Raw genomic sequence first — 22,318 nt, 5'->3', positions numbered from 1 at the left:
GAAGAAATAATCTTTACTGGAGACTGAAAAGATAGTCTTCAAGAGATCAGGAGAATTTATTGTCCAGGAAGGCAAGGTGAGGGTGGCAAGGTGAAGAGCTGGAGAGGTCAAGTGACAGAAGGGCTGAAAGAGTGTCTGTTAGATCTGGCCATAGAGGGTTAGTGGTGTCTTTGGTAAGACCAGTTCCATTTTGGAAGTTGAATGTTCTGAATGTGCAAGTGGATTATTTGTGCTGAGTTTTTTTTTATGGTTAACCTAGTTCCACTGTCAAAAACTCACATGCTATCAGGGTCCAGCAAATAATATAAATGAGTGAAATGGGCTGAAGTGAATAGCTCACCAACAGTTCCCATTTGTTAATACAGTGTTTCAAAAGGGGCCAGATTTTGGGGGGCTTTCTCTTTTCAAGTTATAAAATTGGTAAGTAAAATCAAAGGAGTTAAAAGAACACTGAGATAAAAAAAGGAATGTGCTGGTGAATGAAACATTCATAAGCTGCGTTTGACCTCTTAGTCTTTGTTTATGATTTAATTATAGGTTTGATGTGCTAGTAGTTACCTAAATGCTTTGTTTTACTTAGGGTGTTCAAAAAGAAGAAAGAGAGAAATACCAGAGGTTATTGGAGCGACTTAAAGAAGGTGGTCATGGAAATTGTGTTTCTCCTATAACTTCAACTCATCAAAGGTAAAGATGAGCTAACAAGATAAATGCTTTGCCAGACAACTTTTTTTCTTATTTTTGTAGAGGGGATTGTTGGGAAAGGCTTGTTGAAAAAAGAGATTAATACTGAAAGCAGGAGTCCTATAATTTGAACATTGTATCTAGTGATGGATTATATAGAACAGTGGTTTTACAAAATATAATTTTCTGTTCGCTTTTGAGTCCTTTGTTCAAGTGAACTGTTACATGAAACTCTGATATAGAAAAGTGAAATCATTGGTTGAAGTTGGATTCCCAGGGAGCAGAGTGTTTTTTCAGCCTCCCTAACACACACATTTCTCACAATCTCTGTCTTCCTTTCTCCTCCTCTTCTCCCCTGCCTTTTCCTCCCTTACCTCCCCTTATTCCTCCCATCACTGCCTCTAAAGACAGATTGTCCCTAAGGCATCTTAGTGGATGGATCTTAGCACAGTTGGAAACTCTCCACTCTACAGATAAGATTAAAGTCACCCCAAGTCATAACAAATGTTCCTTGTAAGACTACATGTTACTTAAATGTGCTGAGTCCACCAAATAGTTGAGAATGGTACAAGGAATTGATGTCTGGCCTTTTATTTCTCTGTAGAAAGGGGACAAAGATTATGTGAGCTCAGGATTGAGGTCTACTTGATAATTCTAGTAAGTGGTGTGAGAATACACAGAGGGGGATCCCAGAGATTATATAACAATAAGTTGAAAAAGTCACAAGACTATCTAGCTTGTTGATTGCAGAAATAACAAGGGATTATTTGGAAATTTTAACTTTGGTTGTGAACTTCAAAACAATGCTGAGTTTAGTCAGTCAAAATGTTCCTGTTTTTTTCCATTTTGACTACCCACTGTTGGAAGCAGCAGGATGAACTATTGGTTTTGTCATTCGGCTTTTAATGTGTTGTTTTGGGATGCATTTCAGTATATCATTTAAAATCTTTCATTTTTTAACTTGGGTATTATCATTCTGAGATTTTTCAGTCAAGGTGGCTTTGGGAATTGAAAACATCCAGTTTTATGGTAGAGAAACTGGAGGTTAGGTATCTTGGCTGGAATATTAGAATCAGGATCAGACTCCTTTTATCCTGGTCTCAGATGATACTATATTGTGATCTCTCTCTTGTGAGTTGACATTTCAGGGTAATCAGTAACTCTTGTCTAGAGAAGTTTGCCAGGTAGAGACAGTGAATACTTACGATAGATTTTCCTTTTATATCTGATCTTCACTTTTTGTGTTTCTAAGTTCTCAAAGAAGTCAGATGGACACATTAAAGACCAAAGGCTGGGGGGAAGAGCAAAGTCATGGAGTCAAAACAACTCAGTTTGTTCCAAAGCAATGTGAGTTCCCAGATTTAGCCCTATCTTAATACCCTTAATATGTTGAACTTAGTTCAAAAGCATATAAAATTGAAAAATGTAATACTATTGAAAGATGGTGTACCAAACTTTAAAACATTGTCAAACCCCAGGCTGTTGACTTACCCAGTACTAGTAATTTAGTAAGAAAACTATTTCAAGTTAAAGCTGATCTATAAAATAACCTCTTGATTATTTTTCCTAGCTCCTATATTGTAGCATATATTTTGTGAGCCTAAAATTAGTTTTGTTGTATTCCTGTATTAATATCCTTGTTTTTTTCCACTTGCTATTCACTAAATAACACTAAGTGATAGCTTACTAAATAAGCAGATGTTAGCCGGTTTACACTAAAGATTATATGTAAAGGAGAAAGAGATTTATGCAGCATTTTTTAGCAACTTAATTTGTATAAACACTAATCTCTTTGGAATCCATTTTAGCATTTCAGTGTAAATGAGTATTTTCATACTTTGGAGACTAAGGTGAAATGCTAGCTATATGATTGATTAACAAAGGAAACACTTTTTTTTTTTTTACCATTCTCACAGATAGAGTTGTTGAAACAAGGGGACCTCTGTGTTCAGTGAGAAGTGAAAAGAGGTACACCGTTCGGTTTATTCTAACTTCTCTTTTGACATATTTTCTTTCTTTCTTTTTTTGGCCGCACTGCTCGGCTTGTGGGATCTTACTTCCCCACCCAGGTATTGAACCCGTGACCCCTTCAGTGGAAGCGTGGAGTCTTAACCACTGGACTGCAAGGAAAGTCCCTGACATTATTTTCTTACTTTATAAACTGTATTTAAGAGTAACCACATCTGTGAAACTGTGAACTCTCCTCAGCTCTGGCAGTCAGTCAGCATATGTGGGTATATAGGTAGCTCTTGTGTAAGATGCCCACCCTAGCTTGGGAGGGTGCCCTTCTCTCCTAGACGTTAGGGGTTGGGAGGCATCAGTGAGTGCTGCTGAGATAAGACTGTGAGTGTGGTGGGTAGTTCTAGTGACCTAGTGATCAGCATCTCAAGTATATGAACAGTGAAGGCAGTTCTCTGTGCCTTAGGATTTTAGTTGCTGGTCCATTTATAGCAGAGTATGGTAAACTGTGGCCCATGGACCAAATCTGGTCTACCTGTTTGTAAGTACATTTTTATTGGACACAGTCATGCTCATTCATTTACATGCTACGTAGGGCTGCTTGAAAACAACAAAGTTGAGATGATATGACAGAAACCAAAAGACCTGCAAAGCCTAAGATACTTATGAGCTGATCCTTTTTAGAAAAATTTTGCTAACTTTTGGTTTAGAGGACTATATAAACTCAAGGCAATATTTGTTACTAATTATTAAATCTTATTTCTAAAACTAGTTTAATGTGTACCAGATTAAAATCATCCAGTCTGTAATTTCTCAGTTTTTTTCCTCAGGTGTTCAAAGGGGAAAATTTCTGATACAGAAAAGACAGTTGGAATCAGACTAGAAAATGAATGTGTAAGTAGAAACCTCAGTTAAATTTTATGCCTTTGCTTCTTTCACGTGACTTCATTAAAATTTTGGTGCCCATGAAAAATAAGAAAGATGATATTTGTTACTTTAATTTCTAATTCCATTATTTTGCTTGAAAAAGCAGCAAGCATTGAAGATACACACCTTTGGCTTTCTTCTAAGTTGCCAGATTTTTATCTCTGTGCAGTAGCCACCTTTGTGAGAGAGACCAGCTTGGCTCCATCTCAGCCCTTATCTGTGTTGCCTGGCTTCTTTTGGAGATTTTTTTTAAAACCGTACATCTTTGTGCTGTGTGCACTAAGTTGCTTCAGTCATGTCCGCCTCTTTGCGACCCCATGGACTGTAGCCCACCAGGCTCCCCTGTTCATGGGATTCTCCAGGCAGGAATACTGGAGTGGGTTGTCATGCCCTCCTCCAGGGGATCTTCTGGACCCAGGGATTGAATCTGCGTCTCTTATGTCTCCTGCATGGCAGGCAAGTTCTTTATCACTAGCGCCACCTGGGAGGGAAGCCCATACATCTTTAGGGAAAATATTTGTTTAGGACTTTTCAGATTCAAGATTTCATATTTACTTGAAACTATTACAAATCTTCTTACAAATGTTGAGTTTTAAGCCAGCTTTTTCACTCTGCTCTTTCACCTTCAAGAGGCTCTTCAGTTCCTCCTCACTTTCTGCCATAAGGGTGGTGTCATCTGCATAACTGAGGTTATTGATATTTCTCCCTGCAAAAACTTGATTCCAGCTTATGCTTCATCGAGCCCAGCATTTCACACGTACTCTGCATATAAGTTAAATAAGCAGGGTGACAATATACAGCCTTAACATACTCCTTTCCCAGTTTTGAACCAGTCCACTGTTTTTATACTAAGAACAAGTTTACCTAGTATAAAAATAGCAGTGGTTTATTTTTATTTATTTATTTATTTTAATATACAATTTTTATTATTTATTTTTAGCTGTGCTATGTCTTCATTGCTGTGTGTGGGCTTTCTCTAGATGTAATGAGCGGGGCCTACTCTAGTTCTGGTGCTCTGGTGTGCAGGCTTCTTATTGTGGTGGCTTCTCTGTTGCCGAGCAAGGCTCTAGGGTGCTTGGGCTTCAGTAGTTGTGGCTCACAGGCTCTGGAGCATGGGCTCAGTAGTTGTGGCACAGGGGCTTAGCTGCCCTGAGGTATGTGGGATCTTCCTGAACCAGAATTCGAACCCATGTCCCACGCATTGGCAGATGGATTCTTAAAACCACTGGATCACCACGGAAGTCCACCCGTGGTTTATTTTGAGTGATAGGATTAAGGGTCATATATTTTGCTTTTTTAAAGTTTTTCAATATATCTTTTGACTATATTATTTTTAGTTGAGATAAGTGAAAATAATTTTCTTGCTGCTGCTGTGGCTAAGGTGCTTCAGTCGTATCTGACTCTGCGACCCCATAGACAGCAGCCCACCAGGCTCCTCTGTCCCTGGAATTCTCTAGGCAAGAACACTGGAGTGGGTTGCCATTTCCTTCTCCAGTGCATGAAAGTGAAAAGTGAAAGTGAAGTCTCTCAGTTGTGTCCGACTCTTAGCGACCCCATGGACTACAGCCTACCAGGCTCCTCCATCCATGAGATTTTCCAGGCAAGAGTACTGGAGTGGTTGCCATTGCCTTCTCCAAATTTTCTTGCTACCTCCTGGGAAAATGATGAATGTTCTGTTTCATGGTTTATAATTGAGGTGTCTTGTTTGTGAACCTTAGGTCTTGAAGTTTTTATTTCCTCTTGTAGGGACAGGCAGATAACGCTTTTTGTACTTTACTCATTTGGGGATTTACTAATTCTCTTTTCTTTCAAAATAATGGTGCTGTTTTATATTTCATGTTTTATGTATGTGTATATATACAAATATCAAACATGTCAGTAGAATATGGGAATTTTTTTTAACCAGAGGAGGGGACTTCAGCTGGAACCCGACCTGTCTGAAGAAGTGTCAGCCCGACTCCGCCTGGGTAGTGGAAGCAATGGCTTACTCAGGAGGAAAATGTCAATACTTGAGACAAAAGAAAAAAATTGCTCAAACAAAGACAGGGATAAAAGGACAGATGATCTTCTTGAACTTACAGAGGTATTGTTTCTTATGTTAATCAAATAAGAGGCATGTTTTTAAATAACCTTAGTTATTCAAGGCTTGAGTGCATGTTTTGTTTTGAGGAGTTTCTCCAGGCTAGGGAATGTATGTGTGAAGGAAATCAGGCCCAAGGGCAGGTCGATACACTGATCATTCAGTTCAGTTCAGTCGCTCAGTCGTGTCCAACTCTTTGGGACCCCGTGAATCGCAGCACGCCAGGCCTCTCTGTCCATCACCAACTCCCGGAGTTCACTCAGACTCATGTCCATCGAGTCACTGATGCCACCCAGCCATCTCATCCTCTGTCGTCTCCCCTTCTCCTCCTGCCCCCAATCCCTCCCAGCATCAGAGTCTTTTCCAATGAGTCAACTCTTCGCATGACGTGGCCAAAGTACTGGAGTTTCAGCTTTAGCATCTTGATCTGTAAAAGTGGCCTAAGGGATTAGATTAATTTCAGCAAATGTGAGTGGACAGAATTATCACGTATCTTGGAATATAATGGATTCTTTGTAGATTCTTTTTCTAAGCTTAAAGTATTTTGAGTTATGTAGTATGAGTTTGACATTACAAAGAGATTTGTTGCAGTTTTTTTGTTTTTGTCTTTTTAACATTTTATTTTATTTACTTATTTTTGGCCGTGCTGCACAGCTTATGGGATACCAGTTCCCCAACCAGGGTTGGAACTGAGACTCTGGTAGTTAAAGTGCTGAGTTCAAACCACTGGACTGCCAGGGAACTCCCCTTCATTGCAATGTTTGCTAAGTGATTATGGTTCTCTAAAATGCCCCTTTGATTGATCATTGTACAACAAATAAGTAAAAACTTGTAGAAAACAAGGAAATGAAGGTAGTTAAAAATTCTCATTTTAAAAGTGAGCCCATATTTTGGCTCCTCCATTGTTGTCTTAGCATATGTCCTATTAGGTGATTATCTATTGAGCACTTTTTATGTATTGGGCATGCAGGTGGAGAGAAAGATCCATAAAGTTGCAAAATTGTGTAGAGTGGTAGAGAAAGCAGAAGTGAAAATATTTGGATGAAAGTTTCTAGTTGGTTTGTAGATTCAGGCTTATAGCATAAATTTATGTTTATCTGTGTAGTTTTTTAGAAAAATGATGCCATCTATTCAATAAGGACTCAGTTGCCAGACTGCTGCCTAGTTTTCTAGTTTCTGCTTATTCTCTTCACATCAGAAATGGATAGAATGATCTCTTTGATGCCCTAATTTTATTACTTTGATTTTTTAAAATCAAGGTTCAGGAGATAGTTAGGGAAAGTATGAAAATGCTTTTATAGTGTTGTGAAATGAGAACAAAGTTCAGGAGTTAGACTTCCTGGTTCAAATCTTGGCTCTGTTTTTTAATCATCATATGACTCTGCATGTAACCAAAATTCTCTGAGGTTTACCTCTTCTATAATGGTAATGGTGACATTACCAAATGGTGACATTACCATTATTGGTGTCACCAATAATGGTGATAGTACTTTCCCCACAGATAGGGATCAATGATGCACTTCAAGCATCTGGTACGTGCTTGGCTCATGGTGCTCAATAAATGGTAGTAGGATAACTGAGACTATACTTCAAACACTTTTACCCAATAACTTTTTCTAGCAGCTAATAATTGGGCTAGCATTTCTTATAACCATTAGTAAGACTGCTTTGTGGTCCTGAATTAAAATCTTTTTATCCTTTAATTTAGTAGGTCTTTGATAGTTTTTCTTAAGGGTCAAGTATTACAGAGATGAAAAGCTTTTTTCAATCTCAGACTTTCAGAATCTGATAATGGTTCTTTATTAAAGTAACAACCTCTGGACTTTATAATTCAGGACATGGAAAAGGAAATCAGTAATGCTCTAGGGCATGGCCCACAGGATGAGATCCTAAGTAGTGCTTTCAAATTACGAATCACTCGAGGAGATATCCAGACCTTGAGGAACTATCACTGGCTCAATGATGAAGTAAGTTGTCTTTTTTTTTTTTAACCCCTTGGACTATCATTATGCTTAACTCTTTTCTACCTGCAACATCGTGGTTTCTACACAGAAGGGATTGGTAAGGCAGCTTTAGTTTACCTAAAACAAACACATCTTAAACCTTGAAAAGATAGTTAATTCTGATTGTTCGCTGCCTTTAATTAGCAATGTTTCCCTCTTCTGCCTCTGCTTTGTTTCATCTACATCTTCATTTATTAGTGACATTTTTATGAACCCTGGGTGCAACTGATAAATGGAAGGAAGCAGACAAGTGATCATTTATTTTAGATGAATTCTTACACGAGCCATATGTGTTTCTTTATTTCATTTGAGTGATAAGTATAAAAATTTGCCTAATTGTCTTGTATTGTTACATCTTCACCTAAAGCTAGGTGTTAGTTCTTACCAGTTTTCTGGTTGATCCTTTACCCAGCTGTGCAGCCCCCTGCATTTTCTCCCTTTGCCTTCCTTTCCTCTTGCCATGACTCATGGCATATAAACACATTCTTGTAGAAGTAGAACATTTCTGTTTCATATTATAAATGCAATATGTTTATTATAAAAAATTTAGAAAATATAGGAAAAGTGAAGGAACAATATTATCATTCAAAAGTGGCACAGCTCTCTTGTAATAATCTATAATGGAAAAGAATCTGAAAAAGAATATATGTAGAATTGAATCACTTTGCTATACATCTGAAATATTGTAAATCAACTATATTTCAATTAAAAATGATTAAAAGTACATATTTCTATGAAAACAAAAAATGGCACAACTCAAAAGCAAACAAAATAACTATTGTTTTGGTGTATTTCTTTCCAATGAGTTTTTAAAAATTGAGGTATAATTTATGTAAAATTCACTTTCAGTTAATATTTCTGCATGTTTTATGTGTGGTGTAGTTACATACACCTTTTAGTTGTTGCAGAATTTCTCCTTGAGTTCTTTCTCTTGGCTCTCTTACTCATATGCCTCAGAAGTACAATCTCATTCCTTCTTAATCCATCCCATTTTACACTGATCATTTTTTGCTTTCCATCTTCTGTCATAGATAGCCCTTTTATCTTCTGTCCCTTCCCTTAGTGTCTTATTTCTAATTCATCCTACTCAGGTAGAAATCGAGTTTTGATAATATACTTGCCATATTCCAATGTTTACTCTCTTCGTATTATAGGTCATTAATTTTTACATGAATCTCCTGGTGGAAAGAAATAAAAGGCAAGGGTATCCAGCACTTTATGCATTCAGTACTTTCTTCTATCCGAAATTAAAGTCTGGGGGTTACCAAGCAGTGAAAAGATGGACCAAAGGGGTCAGTCTCTTTGAACAGGAACTAATTCTGGTGCCTATTCATCGGAAGGTACATTGGAGCCTGGTGGTAAGTTGAGAGGCTTAACTGTTGGAGTTTGGATAATGACTGTTTTGTTAAAAGCAGGAATACCTCAGTAATATTCCAGTCTTGGTTACGGGCCACCACTGTAAAGTAAATATCTCAGTAAAGTGAGTCACATCAATTTCTTGGTTTCCCAGTGCTTATAAAAGTTAAGTTTACACTGTAGTCTGTTAAGTCTGCAGTAGGATCATATCTAAAAACCAATGCATATAGCTTAATTAAAAAATACTTTATCAATTAATACTTTTTATGCTAACCATCACCTGAGCCTTCAGTGAGTTGTAATCCTTTCACAATAGTAGCATCAAAGACCACTGTTCACAGATCACTGTAACAAGTATAGCAGTGATGAAAAGTTTGAAATATTTTGAAGAATTACCACGATATGACACAGAGACGTGAAGTGAGCAAATAAACACTTCCTGTTAACACTTCAGTGTTAGAAAAATGACACTGATAGACTCGCTCAATGCAGGATTGCCACCAGCCTTCAATTTGTGAGAACTACAGTATCTGCCAAATACAATAAAATGAAGTGTGCCCGTAATGAAGGTGACTCTTTTCTGTCCACTGAGAGTCCAGTAGTATATGTTAAAGGCATACTCTGTAGAGTCGTATCTTAGTTCTTTAATTGAACAGTTTTGAAAGCTAGAAGAGTCTGTGTAGTGGAGGAGCTTTCAGTTTTAGTAGAAAAGAGTGTGAGTACACATGGGTTATTTTGTTACTTTTGTTTAGAAGATGATAACAGGTTTATTGTACAAGTATAAAGAAAAAGGCAAAAAACCCTAAAAACCCCAGAATGCAGCTCATCACTCTGAGAGGACCACTAATGTTTTGAGGAATAAGTTTCTAGGCCTTTCTGTAGGAATAGAAAAATATAATTTTATATGCCTGGAGCTCATGTCATCTGTGATGTTTTATGAACAATGTGTCTTAGAAATCCACTCATGTTGGTACATATATTGATGTTTAAAAGATGCTTTTCTTTTTAGAAATAAAATTCTCCTTGTTATGGTTGTTTCTGGATGTTGCATTTTTCCATTATAGGCTATAGACCTAAGAAAAAGGTGTCTTAAATATCTGGATTCTATGGGACAAAAAGGCCACAGGATCTGTGAGATTCTCCTGTAAGTAAAGGCTGAAAGCTTCACTGTTGCCTCAGTATACCCTTCGTTATGTGGTCTTTCTTCTGTTTAATCCTTGGAAGCTCTGGTGTACTGTAGTCTAATATGTAGTGAGGGCTGTCTTCTCCGTTGTTCAGGACTTGACTTGTATCTGTCTTTTTGTCTAAAAATAACCCCCAAATCAGATCTTTACTGAGAAATCTTATATAATTGCATCATTGAAAACAAATTTGTCATATGTAAAATGTATCCTGTTAGAATCCTGTGATTTGAATTAGATTTCTCTGGGGTTCATACACTATTCTGAATGTTGTAAAGAGCTGTCAGCTGGGGAGAATTAGTTCTGTCAATTTCTTAAGCCCATTCATTCATGTCCCTGTGCTTTCCATGAAAGTTGGGTTCATCTCTTAGAATCTGGAGGTAATTTTTAAGTTAAACATATGGTTTGTAGGCAGCTATTTCAATAATAATTGCTAGAAACCTGCCTTTAAAGCATAGCCACCTATTAGCTGTGTAAAGAATAAGATAAGAATTTCACAGGGAGGAGGCAAAGCAGTGAAATGAGTCTATTTTGAACCCCTTATGGTCACTGGAAGCAAATGCAGGTTCCAGGTTTTAATTTTAATAAGGATACTTGAGTAGGGAACTTGTTAAATGAATGATATGAAGAAAAGTTGTTAACAGTAATCAGTTCTTGGTTATATTATTTAGTATAAAGATCCTTGTTATATATGGGTGTTGAATAAAATACCCATAAGAATAAAAAATGTAGGGAAGTTTAAAAAATTTTTTAAATCATAAGATACACCAAATTGTCTATAAAGCAGTTATTTCCTTCTAGTCTTTTCTGCTTAAGATGTATGTAAATTGTGTATACATACATACATGTGCACATACATGTACACACATATTATCACATACTTAAAAATGTTTTCATTGGATTCATATGCAGAATTTTATATGTTGCTTATAACAGGATACAAAAAAGACCTTTCTTTTATAACATTCATACTTTTGTTTCCCCTCTGTCTTTTTTTTAATATATAAAGAGTTTAGCTTCTTTGGGCATCTGAAGCCCTCTCCCTTTCCTGATGCCTTTAGTCCAACTTCTCTATTTTTTTCATTAACACCTCCCCACTCCAGATTTTTAAAAAATTTTTCCATGACAATAGAAAATAATGAATAGCCTTTTTTGGTTTTTGGGTTAAGCTTTAGATTGCTACCTTCTCAGAACCAGTTTCCACCTCTTTGGGAGTGATATTGGTGCTCCCATGTAGAGCACATGCCCTGTTAGCACTTACCTCTTAGATGCAGGTTAGCATGAGAACAGAGATGCCTAGGTTAAATTTGATATCCCTTTGGCGATTTGGATAAAATTAATTACTCTCAGTACTTAAGTGTATAGTCACCTAGGAATGAGGAAATTCTCTTACATAACCGCATGCCATTATCACACTTCAGAAGATTGACAATCACTAACGGGTAATATGAACTCCCAGGTGGCGCAGTGGTAAAGAAGCTGCCCGCCAGTGCAAGAGATGCGGAACATGCGGATTTGATTCCTGGGTTGGGAAGATCCCCTGGAGAAGGAAATTAGCAACCCACTCCAGTATTCTTGCCTGGAAAAATCCCATGGACAGGGCTTTTTCCTGTCCACGGGGCCACAGAAAGTTGGGCATGACTGAGCTGGGGGGCTTTGGTCCTTGGGGTCACAGAGGGTTGGACGTGACTGAGCACACATGCACACACACATGCACACACATGATGTGTAACATAGATTCATGCTGTGACACCATCAGATACTACAGCTTTTGCCCCATAATCCAGGAAGTCAGTCAGGATTCATGCCCATACTTAATGTCTCTTTAGTCTCCTTTAGTTTAGCCTTCCTTTTTTTTTTTCCCTATGGCAGTGCCCTTTTTTTTTTTCTTTTAAAGCCTCCAGGCTAGTTGTTTTAATGTATCTATTATTAGTGAGTAAAAATAAATGAAGTACTTTTTTCTTTCATTAGAATAAAATGTGTGCTTTAAAACGGAGTGGAGGAGAGAACTAGAAGACAAACAGCAAATCATTAATAAAAAATATTTCCAGAGTGGTTATTATGAGGTCTTTTACATTTTACACACTTTGTTTTAACTTTTAAAATATAACCTTGTATAATTTTTATAATCAGAAACAAAGTAAAATGTAAAAAGCCAAAAACAATCATATTTTAAAAATCTAACAGGTGGATTTGAGAATGGCACTCTGTTAAACATCACAGTGTCTTTATAATTAGAATACTAAGTGTCCACAGGGATTCATCAATATATGTCTTTGCTGTTTTTTCAGTCAGTATTTACAGGATGAAAGTAAGACCAAAAGAAATATTGACCTGAATCTTTTAGAGTGGACCCACTACAGCATGAAGCCACAGGTGAATGATGATCTTTGTATTTCAAATACTTTGTTGCATTTCCTGTCAGTAACATATTATTTTGACTTGGCTTTCTTCCTCCCCTTATTCATCCTTATGCATTCATTCTCCTGAGGTGTATGTCCTAAAAATGATCTAAATCTTTAGAAATTCACTTAACCAAGATGTTTGCTTTTAAGCCTTGATCTTGTTTCTTAAATTATAAAGGTTAAATATCTGCTAGCATGACTCAAAAATTGAAGAAGATAAAAAAAAAAAGATTCAAGTCAGATACTTTTCTTGGTTGGCATTAATGGGATCTTCAAGTTCTTGTTCAAAACTTATCTGAGAAATTTGTATATTTATATCTTAAGGGTTCCATTCTGTGAGTCCTCAACAATCAGGCGTGTTTTTTGTGAATGTGCTTTGAATCTTGGCAGATTTGAATCTCATTCCAGGTTTAAAACTGCATACGTTGTTCAGTCCTAATGGCTCCTTTTTAAAGGAAGCTACATGAGTTCAATTTTAGCCCTAATCTATGTGAAATGGCTCAGTTCTTTTTATCCAAAAGCAGTTTCATTTCTAAGTTGAATAATTAGAAGAGTAAGTACTGAAATTTCCTGAGGAGAGCACAGAAAAGAGTTTGTTAGGATGAATAATTGTGTTCTGGAATGGAAAATGTAATAAAACAAATTCTCTGTAGTGGAATCTATAGTTCTCTGCATTTGGATAGTGGAATCTGTAGTTCTCTGCATTCTGTGAGAGATGCTGGGCTCAGGAGAAAAGTTTGAGGTACCTACCATATGTATGCATTTTCAGTCTTTTCCTTTTTACAATAATAATTTGTGTTTCTTTAAATCTAAATTGAGTTGTCATCTAATATGTTTTCCCGCAGTGGGATTAGACTCACTTATACTCTTATTCTTCTTATGCTTATACTCTTGTGCTCCTTATAATTGACAAAGTGTGTAAGGGGCTGGCCAGCATTAGGGCAACACGAATTTGGGAATGTGTGAGTTTGCTTCACCTGGCTTGGAATCCAGCACCTTTGGTTTATGATGCCCTTGAGTTGTGCTTGCAAGCAGTAAGCTCTTTTGTTTTTTCAGGACAGAACTGTGCTCTTAAGACAAGATTTCCTGATTGGTTAAAGCCTTTCAAGAGGCTTTTTCTTTCTCCTGCTTGCAGCTGTGGGGGTCCAAAGCAGTTCAGTTCAGTTCGGTCACTCAGTCATGTTCGACTCTTTGCAACCCCATGGACTGCAGCACGCCAGGCCTCCTTGTCCATCACCAACTCCCAGGGTTTACTCAAGCTCATGTCCATTGAGTCGGTGATGCCATCCAACCATCTCATCCTCTGTCGCCCCCGTCTCCTACCTTTAATCTTTCCCAGCATCAGGCTCTTTTCTAGTGAGGCAGCTCTTCGCATCAGGTGGCCAAAGTATTGGAGTTTCAGCTTCAACATCAGTCCTTCCAATGAATATTAAGGGCTCATTTCCTTTAGAATGGACTGGTTGGATCTCCTTGCAGTCCAAGGGACTCTCAAGAGTCTTCTCCAACACCACAGTTCAAAAGCATCAATTCTTTGGCGCTCAGCTTTCTTTATAGTCCAACTCTCACATCATACATGACTACTGGAAAAACCATAGCCTTGACTAGACAGACCTTTGTTGACAAAGTAACGTCTCTGCTTTTTAATATGTTGTCTAGGTTGGTCATAACTTTCCGTCCAAGGAGTAAGCATCTTTTAACTTCATAGCTGCAGTCACCATCTGCAGTGATTTTGGAGCCCCCAAAAATAAAGTCTGCCACTGTTTCCACTGTTTCCCCATCTATTTGCCATGAAGTGATGGGACCAGATGCCATGATCTTTGTTTTCTGAATGTTTAGGTTTAAGCCAACTTTTTCACTCTCCTCTTTCACTTTGATCAAGAGGCTCTTTAGTTCTTCTTCACTTTCTGCCATAAGGGTGGTGTCATCTGCATATCTGAGGTTATTGATATTTCTCGTGGCAATCTTGATTCCAGCTTGTGCTTCTTCCAGCCCAGCGTTTCTCATGATGTACTCTGCATAGAAGTTAAGTAAGCACGGTGATGATATACAGCCTTGACATACTCCTTTTCCTATTTGGAACCAGTCTGTTGTTCCATGTCCAGTTCTAACTGTTGCTTCCTGACCTGCATACAAATTTCTCAAGAGGCAGGTCAGGTGGTCTGGTATTCCCATCTCCTTCAGAATTTTCCACAGTTTATTGTAATCCACACAGTCAAAGGCTTTGGCATAGTCAGGAAAGCAGAAATAGATGCTTTTCTGGAAATTTCTTGCTTTTTCCATGATCCAGCGGATGTTGGCAATTTGGTCTCTGGTTCCTCTGCCTTTTCTAAATCCAGCTTGAACATCTGGGAGTTCATAGTTGACATACTGTTGGAGCCTGGCTTGGAGAATTTTGAGCATTACTTAACTAGTGTGTGAGATGAGTGCAATTGTGTGGTAGTTTGAGCATTCTTTGGCATTGCCTTTCTTAGGGATTGGAATGAAAACTATGTTTTCCAGTCCTGTGACCACTGCTGAGTTTTCCAAATTTGCTGGTATACTGAGTGCAGCACTTTCACAGCATCATCTTTTAGGGTTTGAAAGAGCTCAACTGGAATTCCATCACCTCCACTAGCTTTGTTTGTAGTGATGCTTCCTAAGGCCCACTTGACTTTACATTCCGGGATGTCTGGCTCTAAGTGAGTAATCACACCATTGTGATTATTTGTGTCATTAAGATCCTTTTTTATATAGTTCTTCTGTGTATTCCTGCTACTCTTCTTAATATCTTCTGCTTCTGTTAGGTCCATACCATTTCTGTCCTTTATTGAGCCCATCTTTGCATAAAATGTCCCTTAGTATCTCTAATTTTCTTGAAGAGATCTCTAGTCTTTCTCATTCTATTGTTTTCCTCTATTTCTTTGCACCGATCACTGAGGAAGTCTTTCTTAATCTCTCCTTGCTATTCTTTGGAACTCTGCATTCAAATGGGTGTATCTTTCCTTTTCTGCTTTGCTTTTTGCTTCTCTTTTTTTCACAGCTATTTGTAAGACCTCCTCAGACAGCCATTTTGCTTTTTTGCATTTCTTTTCCATGGGGATGGTCTTGCTCCCTGTCTCCTGTACAGTGTCATGAACCTCCATCCATAGTTCATCAGGCACTCTGTGTATCAGATCTAGTCCCTGAAATCTATTTCTCACTTCCACTGTATAAACATTAGGGGTTTGATTTAGGTCATACCTGAATGGTCTTGTGGTTTTCCCTACTTTCGTCAATTTAAGTCTGAATTTGGCAGTACGAGTTCATGATCTGAGCCACAGTCAGCTCCCAGTCTTGTTTTTGTTGACTGTATAGAGCTTTTCCATCTTTGGCTGCAAAGAATATAATCAGTCTGATTTCGGTGTTGACCATCTGGTGATGTCCATGTGTAGAGTCTTCTCCTGTGTTGTTGGAAGAGGGTGTTTGCTATATCCAGTGTGTTCTCTTGGCAAAACTGTATTAGCCTTTGCCCTGCTTCATTCTGTACTCCAAGGCCAAATTTGCCTGTTACTCCAGGTGTTTCTTGACTTTCTACTTTTGCATTCCAGTCCTGTATAATAAAAAGGACATCTTTTTTGGGTGTTAGTTCTAGAAGGTCTTGTAGGTCTTCATAGAACTGTTTAACTTCAGCTTCTTCAGCATTACTGGTTGGGGCATAGACTTGGATTACTGTGATATTGAATGGTTTGGTATAGAAACAAAGAGATCATTCTGTCATTTTTGAGATTGCATCCAAGTACTGCATTTCGGACTCTTGTTGACCATGATGGCTACTCCATTTCTTATAAGGGATTCCTGCCCACACTAGTAGATATAATGGTCATCTGAGTTAAATTCACCCATTCCAGTCCATTTTAGTTTGCTGATTCCTAAAATGTTGATGTTCATTCTTGCCATCTCCTGTTTGATCACTTCCAATTTGCCTTGATTTAGGGACCTAACATTCTAGGTTCCTATGCAGTATTGCTCTTTACTGCATCAGACCTTGCTTCCATGACCAGTCACATCCACAACTGGGTGTTGTTTTTGCTTTGACTCTGTCTCTTCATTCTTTCTGGAGTTATTTTTCCACTGATCTCCAGTAGCATTATTGGGCACCTACCGATCTGGGGAGTTCCTCTTTCAGTGTCCTGCCTTTCTGCCTTTTCATACTGTTCATGGGGTTCTCAAGGCAAGAATACTGAAGTGGTTTGCCATTCCCTTCTCCAGTGGACCACATTTTGTCAGAACTCTCCACTATGACCTGTCCATCTTGGGTGGCCCCACACAGCATGACTCATAGTTTCATTGAGTTGGACAAGGCTGTGGTCCATGTGATCAGATTGGTTAGTTTTCTGTGATTGTGGTTTTCAGTCTGTCTGTAAACATTCTCCCTCTGATGGAGAAGGATAAGAGGCTTATGGAGGCTTCCTGATGGGATAGACTGACTGAGTAGTAGTCTTAGTTTTCTGGCTAGGAAAGAAAAGTCAAACTCTGCAGTGTTGAAATAGGTTAGTTGTATTGTAAGCATATTTCAGCAGTGGCCACAGGACTGGAAAAGGTCAGTTTTCATTCTAATCCCAAAGAAAGGCAATGCCAAAGAATGCTCAAACTACCGCACAATTGCACTCATCTCACACGCTAGTAAAGTGATGCTCAAAATTCTCCAAGCCAGGCTTCAGCAATATGTGAACCGTGAACTTTCAGATGTTCAGACTGTTTTTAGAAAAGGCAGAAGAACCAGAGATCAAATTGCCAACATCCACTGGATCATGGAAAAAACAAGAGAGTTCCAGAAAAACATCTATTTCTGCTTTATTGACTATGCCAAAGCCTTTGACTGTGTGGATCACAATAAACTGTGGAAAATTCTTCAAGAGATGGGAATACCAGACCACCTGATCTGCCTCTTGAGAAATCTGTATGCAGGTCAGGAAGCAACAGTTAGAACTGGACATGGAACAACAGACTGGTTCCAAATAGGAAAAGGAGTACATCAAGGCTGTATATTGTCACCCTGCTTATTTAACTTATATGCAGAGTACATCATGAGAAACACTGGACTGGAAGAAACACAAGCTAGAATCAAGATTGCCGGGAGAAATCTCAATAACCTCAGATATGCAGATGACACCACCCTTATGGCAGAAAGTGAAGAGGAACTCAAAAGCCTCTTGATGAAAGTGAAAGTGGAGAGTGAAAAAGTTGGCTTAAAGCTCAACATTCAGAAAACAAAGATCATGGCATCTGGTCCCATCACTTCATGGGAAATAGATGGGGAAACAGTGGAAACAGTGTTATTTTGGGGGGCTCCAAAATCACTACAGATAGTGACTGTAGCCATGAAATTAAAAGACGCTTACTCCTTGGAAGGAAAGTTATGACCAACTTAGATAGCATATTCAAAAGCAGAGACATTACTTTGCCAACAAAGGTTCATCTAGTCAAGGCTATGGTTTTTCCTGTGGTCATGTATGGATGTGAGAGTTGGACTGTGAAGAAGGCTGAGCGCCGAAGAATTGATGCTTTTGAACTGTGGTGTTGGAGAAGACTCTTGAGAGTCCCTTGGACTGCAAGGAGATCCAACCAGTGCATTCTGAAGGAAATAAGCCCTGGGTTTTCTTTGGAAGGAATGATGCTAAAGCTGAAACTCCAGTACTTTGGCCACGTCATGCGAAGAGTTGACTCATTGGAAAAGACTCTGATGCTGGGAGGGATTGGGGGCAAGAGGAGAAGGGGACGACAGAGGATGAGATGGCTGGATGGCATCACTGACTCAATGGGCGTGAGTCTGAGTGAACTCCGGGAGTTGGTGATGGACAGGGAGGCCTGGCGTGCTGCAATTCATGGGGTCGCAAAGAGTCGGACACGACTGAGCGACTGATCTGATCTGATCTGATTTGAAGCATATTTCTAGTTGAGCCACCCTTAGCTCTTTTCAATATTTATAAATTCCCCTGAAACAGTTCTGACTAGAATTCCTATTCCTGGTAATAAACCTTCTTTCACTTCAGTTTATATGAGAGGTGAGAGATGGAAATCTCACTTTGCTTTTCTCTTTCCTTCTAAAAAAACATTTTCTATGTGGGTCACATACACCATGTTGTGGGTTGAGTTTTTATACCACATAAAGACTAATTGTGTTTCTGTGTGTGTCTTTGTGTTTGTATAATAGCAGATTGAACATTTACCTTTATAATACTGTTTATCCACAGTAATGTTTTGGAAAAGTCAAAGGAGTTTGATGAAATTTCACCCCTTTCTCTCTTCTTTTTTTGTAATTATAGGAGATTCCTCAACAGTTGAATGGGAGTGATTGTGGAATGTTTACTTGTAAATATGCAGATTATATCTCCAGGGATAAACCTATCACATTTACTCAGGTAAGTGAAGCCCCCTCCTTATCCATTTACTTATTACTAAACAAGGTAAACTCAGAGCATGTTACCTATGCTTGGCTTACATTAAACTCTTAATCATGGTAGCTGTGCTGCTATTCTTGCTGTAAACCTTGGCCGTAGTCCTGCTCTTGCTAACATCAGGTTTGTCACTGTATGTTTTCTCTTTTATCCTAGTCGTTGGTGACCGTTGGGACAATTTTCATATCTCTGAACTCCAGTGTTGACTGGTTCTTGAGTATTACTGATAGTTTTACCCAAAGAAGGAGGCATGTTAGAATATTTAATAGCATGGAGAAATCAGGCCTCATGAGAACCTAAGTTGCAGGTGTAAGACAGAGCTATGAATGCTTATTTTCCCTTCTGTTCTGATAATTTTTGGTTCTCCATAAATTATGGAGAACTCTGCATTTGAGTGGAAATTCAAATATGTTGGGAACTGTTGAGAATTTATGTTAGCAATAGTGGATTCTCAGTCTTTTTCCAACTAAGGGTAACCTCCTTTAAAAAATAGCTTGCTTTAACAGACCTCATTTTGATAGCTACCACATTGTACATATTGGATAATAGGACTAATATTAATCCCATTCCAGTTTTTTGAACAGAATGCACTAAGGATCCCATGCTGAATTGATAAAATTGGTTAACGTCAGCAGTTTTACTACGAATAAATGTGCAATATTTTTACTACATGTTTTGAGCTATTACAATAATTTTCAAATCCATGTGTTAAGACTTTTTAGGCCTCTCCATACTATTTTATAGGAAAATGGTATATCCAGATACTTAAAATGAAACACTGGGAGTACCTCAAGGGTATAGACTTCTGATTTCATCAGAAGAGTCATAGGTGATTTTGGATTTGTTTTGCTTGTTTTTGCTTTGAAAGTTGGCCCATGTGATGATTATCAGTTAAAGCAGAATATTAAGCAAAGGATTTCATTTTTTGATGCTTCTAAAGAGATCTTCCCGACCCAGGGATTGAACCCGGGTCTCCCTCATTGTAGGCAGACACTTTACCATCTGAGCTACCAGGAAGTCCTCTAAGTAACAAGGAGTTATTTATTATTTGACTTAAGATTTGAAGGAGAGAAGTTGCTATTTGAACAGAATTTGCAATGGAAAACATTTGATATAGCAGAAACTTGTAGGCTTATTTTTTCTGTATTTAAATAGAGTTCATGTTTTTCTCATAAGAAAGCAAAAAACGTCCATTTTAGAATGGTTTGAAAATACAGATAAGTAAAGAAGTTACTTTTTGTGCTACCACTTAGCTGTTTCCCTTTTTGGTACACATTTTTGTTACAAAGCTGTTATTGGACTCTTATATAATTCTGCATCCTGCTTTGATTTTCCTTAACATGTAAAAATGCTTATGATGCATACAATAGTACATATTATAAACATTCTTTTTTTATGGCTTTATAAATCTGTACCATGGGGTAGCATAGTCAAGGCTTACATAAAGAACACAGTCATCCTACTTTATTTACATGCTACACCTAATGGTTGTTGATGCCCTGGCACTTTCACATGTGATGGATATGTTGCTTGTGGATTGTCTGCAGCACCAGATGCCTCTGTTCCGGAAGAAAATGGTGTGGGAAATCCTTCATCAGCAGTTGCTGTGAGAATGCCCCGCCCCGCCTCTCCAGCTGCTGGTGGTTCTTTCATGGACGGACGTTTCCATATACCTCATGCATTGTGGGTTAAGAAGTCCCTGCATCACCTCTGTTCTCTCACAGGTACTGAGCTGTCAGAAGTGCATGAAGGCCTCTCTCTGCACCCTGGTCCTGACTTGGTGTGCAGCGGGCTGCTTGGAACCCTGTTTATAAGGCTGTGCCTGCTCAGAGCCCTGGACTATCAACCCACACAAGAACATATGCTAATTAATACTTTTTTTTTTTTTTTTTGAGATTTTTTTTTTCCCTATGAACGTGGGAAGTGCAGAATTTATTTTATGATTTTTCTTTGTGTTTGTTCACGTATATTCATTCACTCATTTGCAAACATGATGGGCAGTGGCTGTTTTCTGCTGTTCTTTTTAAAGTTAACTCTAAATTACTTGTTTGAACTATTTATTTCTGAAAGGAATGTTGATCAAGCTGCCGTTCCCTGCTAAAGATCCTGAGGGAAGTCAGTGGGGGGAGGAAAGAAGAGTTAATTAACCTCTACCGGCTAGACAGTAACTGCCGACTTGAAGCAGAAGGTCTTCTTTCTTTTGAGGCTTGACAGTGCCAGGAGAGGCGCCGTGGTGTAGGGCTCTGGTTGCCTTTCAGAGGAAGTCCACACTACAGCATTGACATGGTGTCGTGGAAAAGTGGAACTATGGCCCAGGAACTCTGGCTATCTAAGTGTCTTCAGAAGAATATTGGAGTCATCCTAAAGAGACTTCCCTTTCTGGAAATGAGGTGACTTGGCTACTCTTAAAACTGGATTTGAAGTAACTGTAAACCCTAAATCTTCATTTTGATCCCAAATCTGGTTGTATATTAACCTCAGATATGTAAGGGCTGGCCTGAGCTGTTGATTTCAAAGATACTATTCAATTTAAAGCTGTTTTTTCTCAACGTTTTTTTTTTTTTCCTTTATATGAAGTTGAAATTAAGTTTTATACTCATTAGCATTTACATCTCCCCATTCCACCCCTACTGATTTCTGTGCGAGAAAATTTAGTACTTGGTTCAGAGGTTGCCAGTTCTACAGTAATCTATTTTGCATATGAAAGTTTGTATTTAACTGTTTTGTTCATTAAAAACCTTACAGTGGTTATGCATATTTAATTTCAGGAAATTTAGAGTTGGTCAGAACATATTTTGCAAAATCTAGTGCCTAGTGTTGCTTTTTTGATGTAATAAAAGGTTGTCTGGCAGAACCTGGAAAGTATACGCTGAAATGATTTCTAACCCTTTCCCTACTTCCCACATTTGACCTAGTTCACAAAAGGAAGAGGTCAAACCGGAAAAATTGGGTGCCAGTTGTCGCAGAGGCAGACTCTTGCAGGTCGTTTACCCTGAGATGTGTAAAAGTCTTGGTATAGGACGTGGGGCTGGTGGTACGGATTGAAACTGCTGTGCCTACCTGGTGGTCAAACTAGAGGATGTGTGCTTAGGGGATGATGAAAGAGGAAGCCAGTTGGGCTGTCTCTCTCAAGCTGTGGCTGTTCAGAGAAACCTTCTTGCAGCCTCCATTCCTTTCCTGAGGCTGCTGGAACTGTGTCAGTGAGAATTAGGATCAGGCAGCTGACACAGCGAAAAAAGGCCAGGGAGGTACTGGGTGAGCAATACGCTGAACACTTGGTTCCCACTTGACACTAGTAGGTTTCACCTGG

The 22,318-nt window shown here is 38.5% G+C and overlaps 1 protein-coding gene across 4 annotated transcripts in view; it reads left to right on the top strand.

The window, feature by feature from the left end:
• The window catches only part of SENP2 (SUMO specific peptidase 2), a 35,076-nt gene extending 13,206 nt beyond the window's left edge, over positions 1 to 21,870 (top strand). Inside the window, exons 7-17 of one of the 4 annotated variants that reach the window (XM_027538926.1) lie at positions 581 to 684; positions 1,934 to 2,028; positions 2,751 to 2,808; positions 3,471 to 3,534; positions 5,474 to 5,650; positions 7,483 to 7,614; positions 8,805 to 9,008; positions 10,071 to 10,150; positions 12,479 to 12,563; positions 18,877 to 18,972; positions 20,733 to 21,870. In XM_027538926.1, the coding sequence (XP_027394727.1) occupies positions 581 to 684; positions 1,934 to 2,028; positions 2,751 to 2,808; positions 3,471 to 3,534; positions 5,474 to 5,650; positions 7,483 to 7,614; positions 8,805 to 9,008; positions 10,071 to 10,150; positions 12,479 to 12,563; positions 18,877 to 18,972; positions 20,733 to 20,822 (1,185 nt within the window). In that variant the 3' untranslated portion in view covers positions 20,823 to 21,870. Of the gene's footprint in view, positions 1 to 580; positions 685 to 1,933; positions 2,029 to 2,597; positions 2,650 to 2,750; positions 2,809 to 3,470; positions 3,535 to 5,473; positions 5,651 to 7,482; positions 7,615 to 8,804; positions 9,009 to 10,070; positions 10,151 to 12,478; positions 12,564 to 18,876; positions 18,973 to 20,555 lie in introns of all 4 variants that reach the window. The other 3 variants (XM_027538943.1, XM_027538935.1, XM_027538953.1) reach the window with 3 other exon arrangements.
• The last annotated feature ends 448 nt before the right edge of the window (positions 21,871 to 22,318 follow it).

Source organism: Bos indicus x Bos taurus, chromosome 1, assembly GCF_003369695.1.
Source record: "Bos indicus x Bos taurus breed Angus x Brahman F1 hybrid chromosome 1, Bos_hybrid_MaternalHap_v2.0, whole genome shotgun sequence".
NCBI lineage: Eukaryota > Metazoa > Chordata > Mammalia > Artiodactyla > Bovidae > Bos > Bos indicus x Bos taurus.
Note: the sequence above shows the minus strand (reverse complement) of the source record. Positions and strands in the feature narration are given on the sequence as shown.